Source organism: Phaethon lepturus, unplaced genomic scaffold, assembly GCF_000687285.1.
Source record: "Phaethon lepturus isolate BGI_N335 unplaced genomic scaffold, ASM68728v1 scaffold14545, whole genome shotgun sequence".
NCBI lineage: Eukaryota > Metazoa > Chordata > Aves > Phaethontiformes > Phaethontidae > Phaethon > Phaethon lepturus.
Window position 1 is genome coordinate 1 of NW_010538477.1, and position 21,706 is coordinate 21,706.

General features: G+C 39.3%; 1 protein-coding gene across 1 annotated transcript in view; it reads left to right on the forward strand.

The window, feature by feature from the left end:
* Positions 1 to 196: 196 nt before the first annotated feature.
* Positions 197 to 21,706, forward strand: part of SLC44A3 (solute carrier family 44, member 3) — a 39,555-nt gene continuing 18,045 nt past the window's right edge. Inside the window, exons 1-9 of the mRNA XM_010286829.1 lie at positions 197 to 298; positions 2,823 to 2,965; positions 3,555 to 3,691; positions 5,071 to 5,164; positions 6,604 to 6,773; positions 7,326 to 7,415; positions 8,086 to 8,210; positions 9,797 to 9,983; positions 17,278 to 17,443. Of these exons, the coding sequence (XP_010285131.1) occupies positions 2,823 to 2,965; positions 3,555 to 3,691; positions 5,071 to 5,164; positions 6,604 to 6,773; positions 7,326 to 7,415; positions 8,086 to 8,210; positions 9,797 to 9,983; positions 17,278 to 17,443 (1,112 nt within the window). The 5' untranslated portion in view covers positions 197 to 298. The remainder of the gene's footprint in view (positions 299 to 2,822; positions 2,966 to 3,554; positions 3,692 to 5,070; positions 5,165 to 6,603; positions 6,774 to 7,325; positions 7,416 to 8,085; positions 8,211 to 9,796; positions 9,984 to 17,277; positions 17,444 to 21,706) is intronic.

The window sequence follows — 21,706 nt, forward strand, 5'->3', positions numbered from 1 at the left end:
GGGCGGCGGGTGCGGAGTGGAGCGCGGTGGGGTGGCAGCTGCGCAGCTGTTGCGGGCAGAGAGCTAATAGGCGTTTGCCATTTTAAGTGCAAGGTTATGCTCTTTCAGAAATCTCGGACGCTTGAAACTTGATTCTAATTTCACAGGAAGTATGGGGTTTTTTTTCTTTTCTTTCCTTGTTTCATTTTAGGATTCCGGAGATAGTGTTTCTGAACTAAGGGAATGGAGACCGGTCATTTACAGAAAGTGCACAGACACTCTCTGGTTGCTCCTCTTCTTAATTTTCTGGGCTGGTTTGGTAAGCATGCTTTTTTCTGAAAGAAAAATCAGATAACAGGTAAAGTTAATGGGATTCTGCACAGTGGTATACAAAGTCTAAACTGAAATTATCATGGGACCAGGCGTTAGGATCCCAGGATTGCACTGGGACAGAACTGACCTTTGTGGTGGTGCAATGCTTTATTGCACTGTCTGTTACACAGACTTTTAAGTTCTGCCCATATGCTTTAGATACTATGTATACACAGGGCTGGGTTGTTTAGAATTTGCTTTTTTGTAAATTAGTCCAGGCTCTGACTGGGCTTTTATTTCTACTTGTCTCATTCATTGTAGTCTTGTTACCTTGGAACATGTCCATCTGTTGTTATATCAAGTCACTCTCTGTCCTGTGCACGCAAAGAAGAGCACGCAAACTTTTGGGAACAGACTTTGCCTTTCTTAAGTGTGAATGTTTTTTTCATTATGTGTCTGAGGCTACAGAGGATTCTTGTGAATACACTATTAATCAGTTTTCAATTCAATTCCTAATAACTCTTTTAATGGAAGGTAATGCAGAAGAATACATACACATTTTGAATACTGCTGAAGCTGAACTTTCTGAACACGATAGGTTTTTTTCCATCCTGTTTTATGCTTAATGCTTTGATCAGTGGAGGGAATGCCAAAAGTTAAACCTATCAAATGGTGATTAGGATTTTTGTTTGTTTTCTCTTGCTGTTTTTATTGCTCAGTTTCTGTGAAATAGCTTCTTGCATATATATATTTGTTTTCATTTGTTTGACCTTGTGTTTAAAAGATTAAAAAAATTTTACATGACACTGGTTTGTTCACATAGTGGAAAAAAATGGAAACCATATTAATAACTCTGTGGAAATACATATCAGTGGCATGTATAGACACACCCCTCCAGCAGTCAAACAGCCATCTATTACTTAACAATATTTATGACTTGTATCCAGCATTCTGCACTTAAAAAAAAAAATCACATGTACACAGTATTTGCCATACTGATGGCAATGGACCTGTAACATCCATCTTTAAAAGGAATGCCATAATTTTCCTGGAAGCATATTTCAGGTTGAGTTATAGTGCCAGCTCATGTCTCCTTTTTCTTCTGAGAACAACTGAATTATTAACATATACTTGGTATGTAAATAAACTGGATCTGAAAATACTTTGTTATTGTAACAAATACCACATCCACAAGTAGTATGTCAGCTTTAATTGTGGAGTCTCTACAAAGATCTCCATATTGAGATGGCATTAACATGCAGTCATAATTTTAAAAAGAATATTATTTAACTAGTTGGACTGCAAACGTGTAAGTGAATATGAGACTGCACTGGGGACTAAGGAAGCATGTTACTTTCATGTTTGTGTACGAGACTCAGCGTTTGCCCAGATCCCATCTTTAGTCACAAGTGTTAAAAGTAGAATAACAAAGAAAAGCTTTAAACCTTAAGTGAGAAAGCAGTTGTGCTGGATCTGATACGTGCAGTCTGTCTCCAGCACAGCTGACATTCAGCAACTCCGTGCAAAGCACTACTGGTTAATGTGGGACTGAGAAGACTTGCTGCTGCCAGCAGTTGGCAGGTAGCCATAGAGCTTAGTGTATTGTCCTTGGTGCGTGTGAAATGTGGTTTACACCCCATGGGACAGGGGAGATGACTGAATCACCGAGTTCTTCAGTAGCTGGAGTGCTGTAAATAAGCTTTTGGGTAAAGTAGTGCTCAGGACTTCACCAGCTTCCCGTAAGAATTACTGCTTCTTGGTACTTGGAAGGGTTCTTTTCAACGGGCGTTTTGGCCCTCATGGGGTATATGAGCAGGGTTTAAACTCCATTCCTAGGCAAAATGTCTTATATTGGCTAAGGGTTGCTGCTACTTGGCCAATGGAGGTGCTTAGCTGTCCCTGGGGTTTACAGAGAGCTGATCAGACAGCAGAGCAATACAGTGTCACCTAAGTCCACAGTGTGTCTCTCTCCAGGTTTTTCAGATGCGTTAAAAGAATGCATCTTCCTGAAATGTCAGGTAACCTGCATTTTAAGTATACTTTATGTGTTTAAAATATACCTCTGATTAAATTTACCAGCAGCTGCAAAGGTTCAACATTTCATCAGCTGTATTGCCCAGGTGTGTCTTGAAGGGCACCCTGAAAAACGAGCAACAGTGAGCAGATGTGAAAAATTACCATGTGAATGACCTTGCCTAGTGACTCATACAAGCTTCAGTAAAGGCAATGTTTAGCAACTTGCTACTGTCTTCCTATTATTTTAATCAGACTCCTGTATTTCTTCTCCTGTGATACTCTGCTTAATTTATATACTTTATATACTTTCAACAATAGACAAAGGAAAGCTCTAAGGGGGCTAAATAGGGCTAAACTTGTCCATATGTCTTGCTCTGGCCATGTGCAGAGGGGTGAATTTGAGATTTACCTATTTGAAGCCAGAAGACAAAAATGCATGGGTTAAAAGGAAAATTTATTGCATGGGAAGGAAAAGCTATCATAGCACGATTTCACATTAAAAAATATTTTAACAGATGTTTATAACTGGCTATGCTGTGATGGCTGGTGCCGCAGAAAGACTTGTGCTTGGATATGACAGCTTTGGGAACATATGTGGTAGGAAGAACACTCCTGTAAAAGGGGCACCCCTTTCTGGACAGGACATGACTAATAAAAAGTAAGTCCATCAAATGATGTCTAAATAAATCAAATGTTTGAGAATTTAATAAGATATACATCTTCTAGTTGTCAATCATATGCATATATGTATATATACATGCTTATATTGAAAGGCAAAAAAAAGTGTGAGAATGGTATGAAAGGGTGAGTGAAACTAAAAAGTTCAGACAGAATTTGAAAATGTGCTATATTGTTATGCTTTATGCCGGCTTCTTCTTAAATAAGATCTTAAATAGGACTTCGGCCAAACCAGCAGTCCTTCTATATGGCAAATCTTTATACTTACAGAAGTTGCATGCTGAAGTTCCCAGTCATTCTGTCGACTCCCATGAACTAGTCCTTGCAGAATTGCACCCACCATGGCAGCTTCTGATCACATTTAAGAACATGAAATGAAGTGTAAAAATGTAGCATATTCTCAAATTGCTTCTTAACTTCTGACTTCAAGCTCCATTTTTTTCCATTATATGTGGAAGAATTTCATTTTCTTTGTAGCGATCTAAAAAAATGGAAAGAAGGCTCAGAATTTAAACCTATAAAACTCACAAAGCTTGTTTTTTGAAAAGAGGATCTTTTTTTCTTTCTAGGTATGTGTTCTTTCTGAATTCATGCAGCCTGGAAATGCAAAGCCTCAAAATCAGTTCACTTTCCTTGTGCGTGTCTAGTTGTCCACAAGAGCAACTCAACTCTTTGGAAGACCTCCAGAGTTTTGCAAGGAATAACGGTGTGCAACAGGGAATATGAGTATTTTAGTGTATCTGTAGAACAGCTGAGCAGCTTTGACTGTGTTGTTCTTATGTGTGGTACGCTAGGGAGTCATTTCTTACCATTAATTTCCTGAGCAGTCCATGGCAACAGAATAGAAAATGTCTTGTTTCTGCTTTATTTCAAAGCCATAGTTTCTAGAAATGTTACAGCTCTCTTATGCAAATTCAAAAGTTGTTGATTAATTCCTGCACAATGCTGAGATTATGCAGCAGAAAACTGGCTGCTAAGAATGAGCTAGTGTAGTTCAGTGGGGGTGCCAGTAAATGAAGAGAGCTCATATGCTATTTGAGAAACTTGTCCAACTGGTTCTTTTAAATTTAATTAGAACTATGGTGGAATTATTAATTCCAGAGATACACAAGTGTTTTTATCCCTTTAGACATCAGATCCCAAAGTTTGCTATTGCACCTAGAAATTCTTTAATTTTATTCTGCTGTTCAAGATGGATATGATGTCAGAAGTAGCTATTGTGCAAAAGAGGCAGCTCCAGTTCATTCATGTCCAACATGCAAATAAAATAACCTGTGGCCTAACCCTTATTCCATAGGGTATGCATAAACTGCAAACCATATATGAATATTAGTGGCTATTTTTACCAGGGGTCAGAACTCCATTCTTTCTTGGTTTGTTGTTTTGTTTGGCAAGGATTGCTACTTACACTGACAACATTCGTTTTAATTTTATTTTGGGGTAGTTTGCCATCATTTGGTATGTACAGAAAGCTGTAAACGCCTGTGGTATTATATAAGTATTTTCAGTGTAACTGAATATAATTGCATGAAATTCCGTCTACGTGCTAAAACTGCTTGCATGTTTATCTCAAGGGAGAGGGCAGTATTGGATTTTGAATAGCTTAAATGTATCCAGCCTTTCTTTCCCAGAAGCATTATATAATGTAGCAGAGTATTATTAGCAGAGTACCTGGTAATATTTAACCTACAGCCCAGAAAATGTTAAGCTTCTGGATAGATACATATTCTCTTCTAAAACGTGAGGGGCCTAGTTCTATTGTAGCTTCTGTCATTTTAAGTTTTTCCGTTATCCTAATGAGTAAAAGTTTAGAGCTGCAGTATCGCACTGTGGAACAATGGCAGGTGTGCCTGCCCTCCAGGAAGATCAGTAAACAGTAATTATAGTTAAGTCTGGAAGGCAAAAGATTCCACAGAGATTGCTTTAGATTTGCACAAATAACTAATTTGCTATTTACATTCCCACTGGAATACCAGGGATGAGTATGGCCTGCTACGGGATCAAAGCAGAAGTGTAAGCAAAACTTAATTGATAATGTGTTTTTCTCTAAAACTTAGTATTAAAGTTACTTTCCCCCCCCCTTAGGTTCTTGTCTTTGCATTTACAATCTGAACGTTTCCAGTTACACACAAAATCCAAAGGCAGCTGAGCTGTGTCCCACACTGCCGGTTCCACCAAGGTAAGAATTACTGGGTACTTTTGAACGCCCTTGAGTCCAAACAGCTTCTTAAGGGTTGTTACTTTCTCATGTTTTGTATTTGACTTGATGCTTTACAGTCAGAATGGTTTTGCTCTGTTTATTTTTGTACATGTATCCTTATGCGTTCTCATGTGTGCCTGTGACCATGCCAGTGTCCTGTCTCACAAATTGAACAAGGACTGCATTCCCTCAATTCCTCTACTCTATAGAGATTTTTCCTCTCCAGATCAGGAGAAATGCACTCCATATGAGGAGTGACTTATCTCCTGCGCAAACTCTTGCTCTCTCCCTCAATGCCAAGGAAGAGGAGCTGTGGTCTTGGGCCTTGCTTACTGTCTTAAACCCAGAAATTTCCATCAGAATTGTTTCAAAGCCTCGAAGCATAGGTCTGTGGATGGCGCTGTCTTTAACATTGGGCATTTTGAGTCAAAATCCTTAAGCCCATGATTTTGAATTCCACTGTGTCATGAAAATACAGCAAAGAACTGTTTGTTTGCAGAGCTAAGTCATCTGCTCTGAACAAGAGAAAACAGAGGAAAAAAGCAAACAGAAGAGAGCAGGAGACACATAAAAATAGTACATACAGTGGATCGAAGGAGAACATGTAAATTGATGAAAAAATATGGCATTTTTTACTTATTTTGACTTTTTAGACTTTTTTCTGTTTGGCAGGGAACTCAGCAAAGTTACTAATCTTAGACAATAATACTTCATAGTAGAAGAAAAGGTAGTCAGAGAAGTTTTTAACAGTTGATGAACAAAACTCTCCTTTTTAGGTATGAATATGTCTCTGACTGTTGTAGTGCAGCATTGCCAAAGTGGGACAATAAATATATTCAAGCAGCTTAGCTGGGAGTGCCAAATAATTTCATATATAGATATTTGGTATTTGATGTGGCTTTTGAATGCTTAAATATCATAAAAACAGTGGAAAGTGTTCACTGTCTAGAATTATCTACAATGTAGCTTACAGCTATGTTAGCATGAGTTTAGGTTTTACATAAACACATGGGAGCAAAGCAGGTGAAGCCAGACTAGAACGGGAATAGGAGCTACGTGCTGATGGCGACCAAGGTAGTGGTTCGTTTTTTCCCGCAGGTTGATCCTGAATGGATGTGCTGGTACAGTGGTACAGGCGTGATGCTGCTAGGAGTTGAATTTGCAGATGAAACATAAAACTACCGTTTGTAACAGACCTCTCCCATGCCCAGTGCCCTGTTGTGTCAGACTCCATGTGCAAGGTCCCTGGGCAGGGAGGATGCCTGCCAGGTTATGGATCAGACTGGCCAGCTCTGTTGAGGATGCTGGCAGGGTACTGCAGAGGGCTTGAAAGAGAGTGGTGGAATGGATCTCTCTGGATTTGCAACTGTTTGTCCAGTAATTAATATTTTTCACCATCTTTGTTTTTAACCTTCCAGTAAAACTTTTACGTTATTTAATCGATGTGTTCCACAAAATCCTGAATGCTATTCCAAATATGCGCCTGTCTTAATAAGTATGGTTAATGAAATGGATGTTTTTCACCGAATTCTGAGTGGAATATTGGCAGGAAGAGATACTGTGATAGGACTGAGTGTCCTTGCACTAGGTAAGGTTATAAATAAAAAGTTAATAATAATATTCAATTAAAATGTGAGGTTTCAAATGTTTCTATTAACTTTATATTTTTAATTTAAAAGTGATCTTTTTCATATTTTCTGGGCAGAGTTGTTTTTAAGAAGGAGTGATTGTGTTTTATCAGGAAGCATTTACTAGACTGACGGAATACAGCTCTATGAATTATCAGATTCTGTGTTCCTTGATATGATCATATACCTCATTTCAGGGGACTGTAAGAAATTCTTGATGAAAAAAATGGCATCAGCATTAACATTTTAACTTAAATCTTATACAAAACATTGTTGGAAAGCTAATAGCTCCCAAGGTGAAATATTTCAGCTATAAGCTCATTATTAGTGAGTTACAGGTAACTGTGTGTTTTAACTGTTAAAACGGTTGCCAGCTTTACTAAATGCTGTTGCTTTTGAGACCACTGTCTAAAAATAAAAGCCCAAATTCTGCAGTTGATCTTTAAAGTAAATAAGAGTTAAGTTAAATGGGTTGTAACACTCATAATAAACTTACTTCTTATATTTTTCAGCCTTCTCTTTTGTACTGGTTCTAGCCTTCAGATTCATTCGGACACTACTGGTCCATACTTTGATTGCACTGGTTGTATTCGGGTTGTTATGTAAGTATATTTACCTTTTAGCATATGCTTAGTTAAATGGATCATCTCGCTGAACTGAAGGAGAGGCAGCTGAGCAAACAGCCTTCCTTTTTCTCCAGGGCCATCCTCAGTAACCTTAAGCTTACTGCAGCCATTTCCAAGCTAAGCCCTGCTTGCCTTTGAGTGCCAAGGTCTGGCTGTGCTGCTTCAGCTGCTGAGTGTTGGGATGATGATTTTTTTTTTTTTCATAGGTGCCTGCAAACAACATTTGTTTTAGCAAATGAAGGCAGTTATGAAAATGCTACTGTTTCAAAGAAAGTTTAGCGAAGTTTTACATTGCCTGCTTTAGAAAGTGATAACTGTAGGAATGTGTCTAGCTGAAGCTTGTCATTCCATGAAAGTTAGCTTTGTATCTCGTCAATGAAATTACATGCCTGAGCTCTAGAATAACTGCAAGAAAACCAAACGTTCGCTGTGATTTTGCCTCAGACTAATAGATTATTACGTGAATTTTCTCTGTGATCACTGATACTGTGCCTCCCTGCTATGCTCAGTATTCCTGAGCTGAGCTTGGGTTAGGCGGGAGGGCGAGAGACTCAGGAGGGAGGCCAGGCAGACGTCAGCCTGCCAACAGCAGTGTGCTGCAGCCTGGGGAGTGCTGCCCACCTTCATGCTGCTCTTGTTTGCTCAGTTGTCTCAGGTGTTCTCTGGTGGCTCTATTATGACTACAGGAGCGATCCCAGCACTGAATTGGAAACAGAAAAGGAAAATGTAAAATTTCTGCTTGGATATGCTATCTTCTCAACAATAGTTACTGTAAGTAGCATTTTACCCTAAGCAGTGGCAGAGACTGTAACTTGTAAATTTGGGTTACAGTAGTTCTGCAACAGTAAAAATAATTCCTCGTTCCTTTCAGATTTGAAAATGAGAATCGTTTCTAAGATTTGCTTATGCTCCTTTAAATAGTTTTATATCGTCATTGTGAAATCTGTTTGTCAGCACAAGGCTCTGCCACTCTTCAACCCTGTACAAACAGCGTTAGCACTGGTGATGTAGAAATGCAGTAATTGTGTTCCATCCCCATTCTTCTCCGCATCAGCTAACTGGAGAATCATGCTGAGTGAGCAGAGGGGCACTGGCTCAATGGGAACATGAGATCTGTGGATTCATCCTACCCTGTCAGTAGGAGAAAGGGGTGGCAGCTCTTTTAGACAATGAAAGGGGTAGTGAAGCATAGGCAGCAGTGTCTAGGCCTCAAGTTATGGGGTCAAACTCTCTTTTCTCTCATTGACCTCGTTTTCCAAGAGAAAATCTGAGTGTGGCTTGCAACTATTAAAGTGACTTTTTCACTCTGATGTTGCAATGTTAAAGGAGTCATTGCTCTATTGAGTGTACAGACAACGTGTACTTTGAGACACTTGTCAAAATGATTGTTCTTCTGTTTTCTTAAAGCAGAGTAGGATCCATCAACTGGAATTCACTAGATACGAACAGTCTGACACTTTATAGTGACAAATACAAATGTGTCACAGATCAGATTTTTTTCATACCCTCTGTAAGTTACAACCTTTTTACTTCTGTTGATACTAAAGGGGTACGAAAAGGTTCCTTTGTATGCATGTGCGTTCCAGTACAACTGACTGTTGTTTGCAGAACTGTGGGAACATCCACTGCTGCAGGTTACACTTCTCTTCAGAGCTGGTGGCTTCTTTCTAGAGCAGGCAAAAAAACTAGTGAAGCAACTGCCACTGGTTGCATTTATTTTTTCATAGCTTTCAATCTCTCTGTTAATTGCTGTTCCTAGTTCCTTGTCATATACAAAGAACTGGGGGTTGTGGGGTTTTTGACTTGGGGTTTTGTTGTTGTTGTTGTGTTTGGGTTTTTTTTTACTTTGGGAAAAAAATAATTTACTTAAATGAGGTTTCATTTTATGTCTGCTTTGCTTCCATGCATACACAGCTCTCCAATTAGTTTGCTTGTGCTACTGTCCTTTATGCAGAAAAAGACTGGTCCTCCTACCGTTGTGAGCAGTGGCAAGCTGACCTGAATAGGAAGAAGTGTTCATGACATACAGGATATGTGCAAGGAATGTGTAGCATGTAACATACATTTGTGTTTGCTCTAAAGCAAAACAGACTGTTTCCACTGGGTGAATTAACAGTTTTATGAATCCTATTTTGTTTTAAAGAAACAGTAGTAATGACTTCAGAAAATCAGATTTTAATCCACAGACTCGTTGAGAATATGGGCAGTGTCTCAGAAAACTTTCCCAGTACGCAGTAAGTTTGTGTAAAATGCCATGCCGTCATGTCTTTGTGAAATCTGATGCCACATTTGACAACTCTGCTACAATTTTTAAGGGAAAAAAATCCAACAATTTGTCTTTTTATTTCCTACAACAGGTTGTTCTGCTTTCCCTTATACTTGTACTAAGAAAGAGGCTTCAGTTCACTGTACAGCTCTTTCGAATTGTTGGTAAAATTATTGGCAGAATTCCTTTTCTCCTGTTCCAACCACTCTGGACCTTTCTAATTCTCATTGTGTTCTGGGTATTTTGGGTTGCTGTACTACTTAGCTTAGGAACTGCAGGTAAGTATATGCTTTCCATGTTTTTGGATGAATGTTATCTCTTTCCTAAGTTCAGTTCTTAAATATGGGATCTCCTGGTGGTAGTGTACAAAATGTGGGCTAGCATTGTTAAATGGCTGTGTAACTCTTTCCTTTTTTTGTTTAATTTTCCCCACTTGGAGTCTTCAATATTGCCATAGTTCTTTAAGTCATAGCGCTGCAGAAGTGAGATTTTTGTTTCTGTATGTGGACTTCAGTTTTGTTCTTTCTCAATTATTTAATTTATGGTTAGACTGTGGTAGATACTGTATATGTTTGATGTATTTAAATGAAGGAAGTAACAGGAGAGAGGAGACAGCTTTTAGTGCAGTTGTTATGAAATGAGAGTGTTAATCTCCTCTGACTATAAACAATGTCCAGTTGTCATGGAGGCAGAATGTTGTTTCTGAGCAGTAGTTCAGTGACAACTGCTATCATTATTTAGACTGGTACAACAGTATTTGGATTAATCCAGAGGTTCTTGCAGTTGTAGGGAAGGTGCTCTGTAGAAATAGTCAATCACTACAAAAGATTTGCCAGAACAGGTTTTGAGTATGGAAGTGGTATTACTGAGGGACATATCACTATGAGATCTGTCACTGGTTGAACCAGGGCAATTTGGATGCTGAACTTTGGCCCAGCGTCATGCCATCCAAGGGAGAGGGAGATTGTTCTTCCATGCAACATCACCCAAAGAAGGGAAGCTTTTTTTTTCCATTTTAATTTTCTAGGGCCACTGCTAAGAGTCAGTTGTCATCCTTTGGGTTGGAGGGGATGCAGAATTGATGTGGATAGAGACAATTATTTGTCATTCCCAAATTTATTCATGGTTTTTCTATTTTCTGAATTTTGGCGGTGGTTTCTGTGTAGAAAACCAAACATAGCCTAGCTCTTCAAATGCTTATGTGTTACCATTTTATCTTGTGTTTCCACAACCCCTTGAGACAGTGGCTGCAGTAACTCCTCCATACAGGCTTACAGATCCCTGCTAGGCTAGAAGAACCTCCAACCTTTCTGTAGCTGAGCCCATCTGGCAAAACTGGCAGTACTCCCTCACCTCCCTGGGTTAAGTACCACACTCCTTTTCCACCACAACTGCTTCCATCTCGGTCTCACCCTGTTAATTCTGGCTCTGTACAAGACCCACTTCACTTGTAACGTGAGAGTCCATCTGTCTGAGTCCATGCTGGCATTGCAAGTCGCTCACCCATTGCTTAGGCTAGGCTAGGATCTGTTTCCCTCCACCTTTCATTGAAGAGTTGAACCACACGACAGTGTACCTGTTAGTTTTTCTGCAAAATCTTCATCCCATTTAAGCACATATCAGCCAGGCAGTATAATTTTCAAACTGGTCTTGTCGGGTACCTTATTGCTGGTCCTTTATAGCAAGGAGCATCTCCTGAGCTACCAACCAACCATTCATTTGATGCACCTGCTTGGATCAGGTGCAATTCGAGATAAACATTAACTATAGTAATGTAGTAGCAGGTAAATAAAATGAATGATAACACACAGTAACTATTAGAGGAAATATTACATCCTTGGTGTTGAGCTGAGCTGGCCCATTACCCACAGGAAAATTCACTGGTACTCTTAATACGCACACATAAGGATGTGAAGCTTGCCCTTGGTAAATCTAAATTTAGAAAATGCCAGCTGAGTCTGTTGTATTCAAAATCTTTTGGAAATGCAGCAATCATTAGAAGAGTAGGAATATTTTCGCTCATATGACAGGAACAGCTTGATGATAAGTGCAGGATGGGGAACTAGTCAGGTATTTCCTGGATGCTTTTACAGACCTTGCAGGAAAGTAGTGACTTGCACAAAAGCAGATTCCACACGTATTCACAGGGAAATAAAACCCAATGACAACTGCCTTTGAGAGGTTTTTTTATGCTTTTTCCATGTTGTGCCACTTTCCTTCATCAGTTATATTCTCTGTTTCCTGCTAGACATTTCCATTCAGTTTTTTTTAATGCCTGCTGTTACATTCATAGTGCAGCACACATCTCCTGGCTCCAAGGTATTTTATTTTTTGTCTTCTCCCTAGCTTTAATAGTAATGCTGATGTTTCCAGTGAGTGATACAAACAGTACAGGACAGAAGGCAGCATAATCTTGCTGCACAGTAGAGCAGTGTTAAAGTTTCTAGGATGCTCTCAGTGTTGAAAGAATTGACTTTTTGCAGTTTTAGCATAAGAAGGGAAGGTCATTTCTAGGCACTTAACTGTCAATATATTGCTCATATGAGTAATCTAGTAAAACATATGTTTTGACTGAGGTCTTCTGCCAGGATATTTTTAGTGTAGATGTATTTTAGTGTAGATGTAAGATTTTTCTGTTAACAGTTAGCATGTTAATATTTAGAAGAGAATGTGCATTTGATAAGTAATCCAAACCAATCGTAAGTTACAGCCTATGCATAAATGCAGCTAGAAGAATGCCACTTTACATATTCAATTATTTTTCTGTTTAAATCTCGATTCTATTAATTTTATCATTTGTATTTGTAATTATTCTTTTTATTAAGATGTCTATGTGAAATGGTGGCTGTTGTTACCCCACAGGTGTAGACGGAGTTCCTAGCAAAGTCCAGGGGCTGAGGTGTTTATCTAATAACATGGAAATGACCTGCAGCAGTGTCAGTGCCCGCTAGGTGCTGATAAAGTTGTGTGAGAAAGTTTCTTCTTCACAGTTGTTTACAGCTGCTCTGATTACACAGTAATTTCTCCTGAGAAGAGTTCGAAGGCAACAAAAGCAATTTTAGCCTTTTAATGATCTGGGGAGGTAGTGAAGGGTTGTTTTATCCAGCTCTCAGGTTGAGGAGATTTGTCGAGGTGACACAAGAGGTTGGTGTCAGCAAGAAGTATGATAGTTGTTTGGATTTCCAGTCCCATACTCTATCTCAGATTTGTTTTGCAGTTCAAAACTTGGACAAATGAACAGTAGACTAGATTTGGTACTGAGAATATTCCTTTAGATTGTATTTCAAATTTTCAACTGGTATATGAGTCCTCTGAAATGCTGCCTGTTAAAGCAGCTCACAGTAAGGTAGCTCCTTGGGGGTTGTTTTGCTGTTGTAGGATGACAAGTACTTATGCATTCTGTAAAAATAAATAAATATAGTACTGTATGGTTAATAATGCATTGGCAGAACAACTTTGTATTTTCTACTAGTTTTCTACAATCGCCCTGTAAATAGAAGACATTTCTTCTGCTTTTTGAGTTTTGGGGACTTTTTGCAAGAGCTGAGAGTACTTCTCTGAAGATCTCCCAAGATAAGCTCTCTCTGAGCAATTTGTTTTCTCTGTTGACAAATAGTTGTCCAGGTTTCAGTTTGTAAAATACAGATGGTGGCTTTCATGTTTTTGACACTTTGACTCTTTATTCTCACAAATGTATTTTCTGGGGCTAAGCAGACTACATTTTAAATGCAAACATACCAAGAAAGCTGAGAAAATGAAATGCTTACAAAGATACTAATCTTTTATCTAATATAGAGAAATGGGCAAGTGAAATTGGCTTGCTGCTGTGCTGCACCTGTTCTTAACATTTTCCTCGAATCTTCACTAGTTATGTAACATTTATAGCATTTCTGCATCTTACAGCTCTGGAGCACTTGATCCTTGCTTCAGCTGTGGTGCACCTGATCATTAGGTGACCACACAGACACCTTATTTACATTCCCTCCAAAAGTTAGTGTTACTCTGAGAAAAGACTAACTTCTTGGGAGCTATAGAAAACTATAGCCGGCCCTTGGAAAGGTACTTGTGCACATGACTAACTTGAAACACATGGGTAATCCTATTAAAATCAGTGGGACTACTTATGTATTTTAAGGTAGGCACCTGCTTAAGTACCTTGGTAATTCAGAATCTGTAAGAGCAGCAGAGACTGAGTGAATTCCAGACCTAGAAAACTAGGAGAAATGCCAGACTCCACGAGACTTGAGACAGCACAAACAGTGGCACTAGTTAGAACCTTTAGCTGGCTAGGAATGGAATTCAGCTGTGCTTTGGAAAAGCTGGTATGTCTTAGGGTTGTTGAGTCTTATTGTTTGCTAATTTGTGCGGCATTTCACTGCAGAATTGAAGTGGCCATGTGGCACAGCAAAGCATGTCTTTCAGCTTTCCAGCATGCAGGAGCTGTGAAGTCCACACGGCATGAATACTGTAATGTAGGATGAGAAGGCGGTGTGAGATTTTTGTGTAAGGAAGGGGCATCCTACAGGCAAGTGAGCAATAAAACTGCCACATAAAGCTGTGCAGTAGCAAAACCAGCAATAAAAATATATTTCCTGCAGGGTCCTTGACATTCCAATTCCAGTCAGCTAGCTTAGCTGTAAATACCACTACGTGGAAAAAAGCTAAATAAAATAACACTATAAATTCTGTTGCAGGAAGCGTGAAGATTCAGTGTATGATTCCAGAATCTTTCCTCACTTCGCAGTGGGAAGTGCACATCATATTTTCATGTTAACAGGAACTGATAAACAGGCTCTCAGGATTTTCTGATCTGTGGATTCTTTCTTTGTTTCTGATAAGGAAATTGTTGAACTAGACGTCCCAGGAATTTTTGTTCCTTACAGCAGCCTGCTGCTCCAGGCATTAGCAAAACCTTGCAGCAGCCGTTGCTGAGTAAGAACATTTGACATAAGTGTGAAAGTACAAAAATGTAGCTGATGGTACTGCATGCGCACCCTGACTTTTGTACCATTGCCTTGCTGTGCTGACTGACATAATGGCACAGCGCTGAGCTGCAGAGCCAGAGGGAGAAACCCTTCTGAATTCTGCTACAAACACTTGTGCCTGTTTGCATTGTTAACACTTCTTTGAAGTACTTGCAGCACATCAACATTTGTACTGATCAGAGGTTTTCAGATTTGGTGATTCAGCTGTAGGGACTTCAGTTCTTTACTGACTTCTTCATGTTATCACTGAGAGTATACAGTACACCAGAAAGGTTTGCGATTATGTAGCTGGAGAAAAATATTCTGTTGACAAATTAGACCATATTTCAAGACTTTGTTGAGAAAGTTTAGCTTGCGAACAGATAGATCACAGTGGAGTGATGAGGAAAATGGCATATCCTTTTCTCAACAGGGTATCTAGGATAGCTTTAAAGCTACTAAGACTGATGTGAGCAATATCATTGCATGTAATTCTGTTGACAAGATTATGCATGCATGATAGGCCCAAAAGAGAGGGAATCAGTCAGACACAGATGTTTACATTGGTAAACAGATTTCTGTGAAGTTACAGAAACAGTGTACCATACCTAGGCGGCAAAGTGATCAAAAAATTCCCATTAAAAAAATGCCAAACAAACAACTTTTGTGTCCAAACTTAAAACCAGGGGAGAAGATATCTGAGATATGAGTAGTAGCTTTTTCACACCATCAAATATCTTGCATTTTACAAGCTTAAAATACATTTTAATATGACAGAAGCAACAATATTTCCGTGAATGACCAGCTGTACAGCACTGCAAAGAGCTTGCCTGTTTAGCTAAAATTTCAGGAAGTAGAGTAGCTAGAACATATGTCTATGTTTGCACTTCAGCAAAGGCTGCCCTGAAGAACGAGTGTGATACAGTACCTACAAACTCCTCCTTGAGGCCAGCTGTACTGTGTTGATGGATGCAAGTCTTGATTACAAGAGTGCTGAGAATAAGATTGACTCAGCTCTGGGAAGAATGCTTTGTTTGTATGCTATAAATCTATTCATAGACTTACTCTTTTCTTCTTGTCCTTGAATAGCAAATAGCTCTTCTCTAAGCGTCTAAGAGCGGATGAGTTTCTTGTAGTGCTAATGTTATAGGAGTAAAATAATTCAGTTTATTTTATGCAGATACATTTTAAGCTAACCATATAATAATTATGCACCTATGTAGTGTTTTTTGATCCTTTGAAAGCACTTCAATTTTCCAGTGCTGCTATGGGGTAGATGAATATTTATCATAATTTACAGACAAATAGACCTCCATACTGAAGACTTATGAAGTTTGTCTAAACCTGCCAGTACGGCTAAAAGCAAATCTTTATTGTTTCTACTTTTAGCTATTCTTAAGTATGAACTCTGTGGCTATAATAAAATGGGACAGAAATAAGCGAACCATTTCATAGATAGCTTTCTATCTGTGGTAGTTTTGAACTTGAAAGTGATGTGCTGTGTTGTGGGAGAACATGAAGTATAAAAGCTTAAGTTATAATGCTGTTCTAGCAGTAATAGACAATTTTATGTCTCACTTCGTTATTCCTTTCATGGAGTTAGAATAAGAAACTGCTGACCTTCAGAGCTTGTTTTATTCTGTCAACATGTATATCTTTCAGGTTAATAGACTCAAGCTTTGGTGAACTAAAAAAAATAGCAGGTTATGGACCTAAAGACCTTTCACTAGGAGCAAATGTCCTGATGCTATTATCCCCTGACTAGACTTGAGAGTCAAGTGGCATAAATAGAATTGCGTAGAGAAATGTCTGATTGCTAAGTTATCTGGGTTACCCTCACCTTTTGTGAAAAGCCATCTATTGAATATTGAATAAATGCTTTGTTATTAACAGAAGTAGAGGACATTTTTTTAGCGTGAATAAGTGAAATTGTCAATGTTCCTGAATACAGTAGTAACATTGGAGCATATACTACCATACAGATGTCTGCTTTTTTTTTTTTTTTTTTTTTTTGGACAGGCTGCCTTTATGGGCCTGTATTTTGCACAAAGATTGCGAAGTATAGAGAACAGAAGACTATTTGGCATGGTTCTAATTAGTAGTAGTAATTAAAAAAATAATTTTGTTTTGTTGCAATGGTGTGTTATGCATCCATAATATTTTTCTGCAGTCTTTCTCTTTGCTTCTTATGAAAAAAATCTAAAGCATTTCATAACTGACCAGTAATTTATTTCAAATTTGAATGAAGAAAATTAAGATTTCACTTACTTCTGAAGCGTTTGATTACTCAAATCTTGAGTAATGTTTTCTCAGAAATCTTTACTAATTTGTAGCTGTCCTCTTGACTTTATTGGAAGCTGTATCTCAATCCCAATTTAAACCCAAGCTTTTGTTTAAGATTTTATTTTTCAAAATTCTATTTGAATTACAAAATTTTGGCTCTTTGACTTTGTTAGAATGGGTAGAATTAAATAGCACCTGAATTATTTTTTTTTATAATTTTATTGAAGAAAAGTTAAGAAAAAGGGTTCAGAAACACTTATATGTACTTTTTTTTTCCCCTTTTCTGGTATGTTATAATAATATAGTGGTGTAATCCCAACTCCAGGTACTGCACAGACTACTTCAGGAGGACAGGTAGAATACAGAGCTCTGTCTGGAATTTCCTACATGGCATGGTATCATTTCGTTGGCCTTATCTGGACTAGTGAATTCATTCTTGCCTGTCAGCAAATGACGATTGCTGGGGCAGTGGTTACTTGTTACTTCAACAGGTGAGTGCAGAATTGCCCCTGTATAGTTTTGGGGATTTTCCAGCATTTACTTTCAATCTTTTCTAGGCAAAAGAGTCTCAAACAGACTGCAATTTATGTCAGCATCTTGGAATCACTATTTATGTCAATATCTTGGAATCCAGTTTAATATAAAATAATGTTGCTTGTTGCAAGATTTTGAGTAAGATTTTTACAGTGTATGATATTAATGTGGCTCACCTCTAGTGCTGGAGTTACTCAGCTAAACTGAGCCTTGATACAAGCCAGTGGAACTCAACTGATTTTGGTGAAATTCCCATTTGGAAGGCATAGGCTTCATTTGACCCTTTTCCAGGAGACTGCATTAGCTCCAAATGGAGATGCAATATATATAGCTCCTTGGTAATTTCATGTATTCATAGGCAGTGTGACCTCTTCCTAAATGTTCATCCCTGCTCTGGGTTGCCATTTCTTCTGACTGCATAAATACCTAGTCTGATACTCATTTTTTCATTCATTTAATTAATTTCATTATATTCAGTTAACTGTTAAGAATTTAGAGATGTGTAAACAAACTTCCTTGAATTTTATACTACCCTGAAATGTGGAGGAAGTGAGGAAAAATCTCTACTTTTCATGATTTATACTGTTTTTTAGACTTCCAATATTGTAAAATGAAATTGAATTGGTTTTATGCACGGGAGCGCTGTTATCCTGTCATTGTGGGGGAAGATTTACATCTCTCAATACATTCATGCAATTTTTTTGACAATGAAGATAGTAGTATCCTGAAAACATTTTTCCATACCAGTATTTTACGAGCTTTCTCACCCTCATCACTCTGTTGTTCTGTGCCCAGTGATGAGATTTTCTGATCTCTGAGAGACTGGCATTTTAATTCATTTCTTCATTTTGTATTAGAGGAATATGGTGGTAGTCTCAATTTGTTGGAAAATTAGCCCTTGAGGAAGGCAACACGAGAGTGAGTCAGGGAGCCTGGCAGGAGAGGGACGGGATGCTGGAATGCTGGCCGCAGCCGTCCGGGACCATCGGCCTCCGGCGGCTGGGAAGGGAGGCTTTGGGCTTCTCCAAAACCCAGGTAGCAGGTTTCTGTGGGTGGTCTCCAGAATGTACCCCTGGCTGTTTCAGCTGCTGATAGGAAGGCTGCCTGCGGAAAGGTTTCCAAACGGCCTGTTCCCCTCTGCCCAGCAGAGACAGCAGCGCAGGAGTCACTCTGAAGGGATTTCCCGCTGCAGCTGGCTGCGGCTCTGCTCCAGCCAAAGCAGCAAAGCTGGAAGACTGGTAACAGCCAGTGCCCACCGTTGTTTGAAGTGATGTTTTGTCATCCCATCCAAAAAGCCAAGGCAGGGCAGCCTTTGACCTGTGTGTCAGGAGCCTGCCTCTGCTAGGATTCTCTACGCAGCCAGCAGCCGTGCCACTGAACTCGTGCTAGTAAAAGCAGACAAAACCTAAAATGCTGCCTTTTCAAAGGTTGAGATCTGTACATAGTCTCATGCTACTCTTTTACATGCCATGATAGGACCTGAAAAGTGAGGAACTTGCGTTTCTTATGTCATCTCCTTTTTCCTATCGAAGCTCTGAACACAAGTCACTAGCATGGCTGTGGTTCTGTGGGTAATGGGCTGCTCTTTTCTTCTAAGCAAATTTATGTTCCTCAAGCTTTAGCAATTGATTCAGCTTTAGCAGCTGAATGCTGAGGCACTACGGGTTCATTTAAATTGGCTTGCTTGAGAAAGCACAGGAAAGAAAAGCAGTTTCACTGACTTACTGGGTTGTGTGCTGCAGTGCGTTCTGGTACCAGACACCATCTAAATCCCCAAGGCAAAGACACTGTCCATATCTTCTTCGCACAGAGCAGGGAAGCTCCTGTAGAAACCTCTGTGATGACATTTACTGCTCTGTTAGGGTCTTCCGCTTTCCAGCTATTTTTACTGCTGCAGGAACTGGCCGCAGAGTACAGAAGGTTCCTGCATGCAGTTGTATTGAAGTAATTTTGTACATCTACTGTTGAGCCCTCCTCTTGCTTGCCGGGTGGCATGTACTGCGTCGAGTTGTGCTTGGAAGGGGAAATGCAGTTTTTCTGTGGTGGTGATCCCCTTTTCTGGCCTTGAGGCTGTCAGCACAGATCTGCAGAGATGCAGAGCAGTGCAGGAATGGGGAGACCATGGTGGTTAGCTGCAAGAGCACTCGCACTGTCAGGGGCAAGGGTTATCTCAAGCTGTTCCAGCAATTCTGAGCTTGTCTGCTGTGTGTTTTTAATGTATTCCCTGGGGCAGCATCATAAAGGCATGTCACAAGAGTTTGTTTATGATACCTCACAGCGAGGCTTTCTTCTTGGCTTCTAAGTGCTCCGAGGAAATGGCACGGCCTTTCCCTGCGGAAATCAGTGCTGCGTGGCCAACAGCCACAGTGGAGCTGCAAGTGAGGACAGCAGGGGGTCATTGTAGTGGGATTAGCTTTACAGGTGACATGCGTGACCTGTAGTGCCATCCCTGAAAATGGATTTTGCCATCTTTTATTTCAGATGAAACATGAGTACATGAAAGATTTTATTAATTTAATAAAATAAATAGAAATTTTTTGCTTGTTTAATGATTCCTTTTTATGACTTGTGAAAAGGGCTCAGTCTTTTACAAAATCTTCTTTGTTACCATTGCTGTTTTACATGAGGGTTTATTTTCATCCTAGGGTGCTTAGGTGTTACGTGCTTATTTACTCACCTTTTCAGTGAGGTGAGGCTTCTCCCGTCTCTGGGATTAAAGGAAGGTGGTATGGTACCTTGACCCATGTCACAGGCATCACTGTCCTGTCCATGTTTGAGCTTATTCAGTAACTCCAGTGCATGTATGTCACTGCACAGGGTTGAAATTAAGGAAGTATTTGCAGGATTGGGGTTTTCCACCTGACTCTAAGGTCTTTCAGCACAACTTCTGATAGATTCAGTGAGAGGTGAAATACATACATCTCCCAGTAAGTCAAAAATCCAGGTTTATGGATTTGCACCAAAGCCATTGAGAGATTAACTAGGACCAAGTTTTTAAAGGATTCCTCTTCCCTTTTCAAATACATTTACAATATTTATGAGCGTATTTTGCCCTACTTACATCCTTGACCTAAACCGTGTAAAAGAGCCATCAGCATGTATGTAGTCAGACCTGCCCCTTGTGGTTTTGAGGGCAGGTAAAAGGGCAGTTGGAAATACAGTCTGTGTGTTCTCTGTTAGTCTGATAATGTCTCTTTCATTACAAATCTTGTGATTTATTGTATTTGTTTAAAAACTGAGATTCATATGTACTTGAAGAATACATGATTTATTCCTTAACACTTCTAACGTATTTTGCACTAGATCTCTTTTTAGGCAGTCTTTGAAAGGGATGAGGCAGGATTGAAGAAAACTGTAAGCACGGCTCTGAAAAGAAGGACAGGCTTTTAAAGAAATCCTTTTTTTTTTCTCCTTTCAAGTGTCTATGTCTTTTGGGTGTGTTAAGATTACATTTTATCTTCCCACAAAAATGGTTTTAAAATGAAAACTGAGATGTATGTGTGGTCATTTGATTCAAGGAACTCAGGCTTAAGAAAGATATCAAGTGTCACAGAGCTCACAAGAAAATAAAGACAGTTGGCAGCACTGAAGAAAGAAAATTATTTAAAGATGATGTGTTATTGAGTACAGGTCCACAGGATTTTGGGATAGTAGTGTTCTATGTAAATCAAACAATCCTGTGTTAACATAAAATAGGAATACCACAGAGGAAAAGCAAGCTGTGGCCCTACTCATTCTTGTAACCAGTTCTATCAGGCAGATTCCAGTTTTTCCCTGATACCTTGTGTGCATGCGGTGGAGTCTACACGCACAGAGTTCAATGCACAATGTGAACTGCCTACAAAGCCTTATGCATACGGCGAACTGTGTGCTTGTGCTAAAGTCGTTTCAGGATTGCAGCCATATAATGTACAAAGCTGGGTGAAACTTCATCCTTAAGGGTAATTGTGTATAGGTGGATGCCTGAGCCAATCTTGAGCTTGTTCGGAGTCACAGGCATCACCTGATGTTGTGTTTAGCTAGCCGTTTTCCTATGGTTCCTACCCTGAGCCGGAATTACAAGGAAAATCTTTGTTCTTTTTCTAATCTGTTTGGAAGCAAAGCAAAAACCTTGTCAGACCCTGTTCGTGTGAGAAGTCCTTTGCTAGGAAAAGGAGGTGTGGAAAAGCATCCAAATGTGTAGAAATTTATCTAAATTAAACTTCAAATTCTTGACATTC